At 50.8% G+C, this 2,776-nt stretch overlaps 1 protein-coding gene across 1 annotated transcript in view; it reads left to right on the forward strand.

Moving 5' to 3' along the window:
* Positions 1–939, forward strand: part of TIMM29 (translocase of inner mitochondrial membrane 29) — a 1,450-nt gene extending 511 nt beyond the window's left edge. Inside the window, exon 3 of the mRNA XM_029916593.1 lies at positions 2–939. Within this exon, the coding sequence (XP_029772453.1) occupies positions 2–196 (195 nt within the window). The 3' untranslated portion in view covers positions 197–939. The remainder of the gene's footprint in view (position 1) is intronic.
* Positions 940–2,776: the final 1,837 nt, after the last annotated feature.

Below are 2,776 nucleotides of genomic sequence, written 5' to 3' on the forward strand. Positions count from 1 at the left end.
ACGCGTCGTCGGGCCGCAGCAGCTGCGCTCCGAGGCCAACGAGCGGCTCTTCGACGAGAAGTACAAGCCCGTGGTGCTCACCGACGACCAGGTGGACCAGGCGCTGTGGGAGGAGCAGGTCTTGCAGAAGGAAAAAAAGGACAGGCTCGCCCTGAGCCAGGCCGACTCCCTGGTGCGGCCCGAGGCGCCCCGTTAACCCCCGCCCCCCCACGGCGGACTCCTGTGCCCCAGAGTGCACGGCCTCTGCGAGCGAGGGAAGTAAGTGACACGCAGAGCATGCCCTGGGTTCTCAGCACCTGTCCGCCCGCGCTCCCCTCCCCTTGTTCCTTGCAGCAGACGCTGGTGCCGATCGCTGCCGACCTTGGTAATGAGCCCCGCGCGTCAATAAGCTTTTCTCGTGGAGCCTCACGAGAGCCGAGGGATCCTTTTGGTCAAATGATTCCAAAGCGCTCCGAAGACTATTCAGGTTTTTTAAGTTTGGCCACGTTTGCCCTCATTTCATATTCGTGATTAGCGTTAATTACTTGAAAATAAAGTTAGAGAGTTGATAGTCTCAGAGGAATGTGGAAAAATAGCCCGGACATGCTGGGTACCCTTCACCCAGCGGAGCCCAGATGGTCACGTTTGACGGTGAGCCGAGCCACACCAGGAGCCGGCCGGTGGGAGGGGTGCAGACGTTACAGGGCAGCTTTTGGCAAAAAATCCACCTGCTTTTACCGGAGCAGGCAAAGTGAGTCGGAAGGGAAAACATTATTTGGAATTAATTATGGAATCCTAGATCGTTTATACTTCAGAAACTCTGGAAACCCAGAATCCTACGAAACGGGAGGTACGAAGCTTGTACTTAGTTTTAAAAGCAGAATTTTCATAAGCTACTAGAGGAAGACTACCTCTGTCACCTAAGTGGCCTGTGGCTGGTTAATAAAATGATGAAACAACGTCTTTGTCGTGGGGTCTGCGAACGTGTTCTGCCGCTTAGCTTTGGTTCTTCTGGTTCTTCTGGTCCTTCTGTTCATACTCGGTGTGCCGGACACACGGTAATTTTTTATATCCTTATTTTTGGGACAACGGAGCATCTTGTAAGTCGGCAGAAAAAGTGACATTCAAAAAGCTGAATTTTTTCTGGGGGCACCTGGTGGATCAGTCGGTTAGATGCCTGACTTCCACTCAGGTCGTGAGCTCATGCTTCGTGGGTTCAATCCCCACATTAGGCTCTGTGCTGACAGAGCCAGGCTCAGAGCCTGGAGCCTGCTTCAGATTCTGTGTCTCCCTCTCTCTTCCCCGACCCTGCTCACTGTCTGTCTCTTTCTCTCTCAAAAATAGACACTTAAATTTTTAAGAATACTGATTCCCCCTCCCCCCCAAAATTGTGGGAGAGCCAGGATTCAAACTCCCAATCCTGTGTCTTAATCCTCAAACTTGAGATACTATTTCTCGATCCTAACAGCATTCTGCTGGAAATTATTAAGTGCTATCACTAGCCATAGACAAAACTTGAATATAGAAATTTTACATACAGGATACAGAATACAGAAATTTTAAGCAAATATAAAAAAAATGCAATAAGGGCAAAAGGCAAAGGATACTAAGTTATAATCCAATAAGGTTACCTGCCAAAGGCTCTGGGCCTAAACGGCGATGTCTTCGTTAAAGAGATAGTAGCCAACTTCAAGGAAAGGTTTAAGACACGCCGGCACTCAGGTGAGATGTGTTCCTCAGTGTGCTCAGAAGTTCTGGAAGGGAATCGCAGCTTCACTGCTTGAGGTGGTTATTAAATGCCACTTCTGGGGCACCTGGGTGGCTCGTTAAGCGTCCGGCTTCTCAGGTCATGATCTCACAGTTCGTGGGTTCGAGCCCGGCGTCAGGCTCTGTCCTGACAGCTCAGAGCCTGGAGCCTGCTTCGGATTTTGTGTGTGTGTCTCTCTCTCTGTCCCTGCCTCTGTGCATGTGTTCTCTTTTTCTCTCAAAAATGAACAGATAAACATTAAACAAAATCATGCAATTAAAAAAAATGAACAGATATTAAAAAACAAGTGCCACTTGTGACATTTAGCTAGGGTGTATACTTCCACGCAGACGCCCTATAGTTGTGAAGCTCGGAGCAGTGGTTGGCAACAAACTGAACTCTCCGTGTTCTTGGGAATTTAGGGGCTTCGTTTAGGCCTACTCTGTGTGGCTTTGTCTTTGGTTAGAGGGCCGTCCTCACAGGATCCCTACCAGACTTTTGCTCCATTCTCCAGTATCTCTCGCCTCTTGATAGTTCTAAGGCTCATGGGCTGCAACTGTTAGATCAGACAAGGGGCCTGGGTGTTGGGGTATACACGGACTCCCAAACATGGGTCTAGGCCTCCGTGTTCACTGCAGACCTCCCGACACCCCAGAGTGCTCAGGCCACTGTGGGCCCCAGCAAATGCTGAAGGAGTTAGACAATGCATGTGTCCATTGTAAGAGTTGGTACAGTCCTCTGGGGGGTGAGGGGGGCGGGGGAGCCGAGGTGGTGCAGGGCTGGCTCTCCACCTTTGGTCAGCCCAGAGGAAGCGCAGGCCCTGCCCAGCACCAGAACCTGCAAAGTGCACAAATTGTCTGTTTCCATAAGGGCAGTAGGGGTCTGGGGAAGAGGTGGCACTTAATAAACGAGAGTCTGGGGGCGCCTGGGTGGCTAAGCATCCAACACTGGTCAGGTCATGATCTCAAAGTTTGTGAGTTTGAGCCCAGCATCGGGCTCTGTGCTGACAGCTCACAGCCTGGAGCCTGTTTCGGATTCTGTGTCTCCTTT

This window comes from Suricata suricatta, chromosome 12, assembly GCF_006229205.1.
Source record: "Suricata suricatta isolate VVHF042 chromosome 12, meerkat_22Aug2017_6uvM2_HiC, whole genome shotgun sequence".
In the NCBI taxonomy this organism is placed as follows: Eukaryota; Metazoa; Chordata; class Mammalia; order Carnivora; family Herpestidae; genus Suricata; species Suricata suricatta.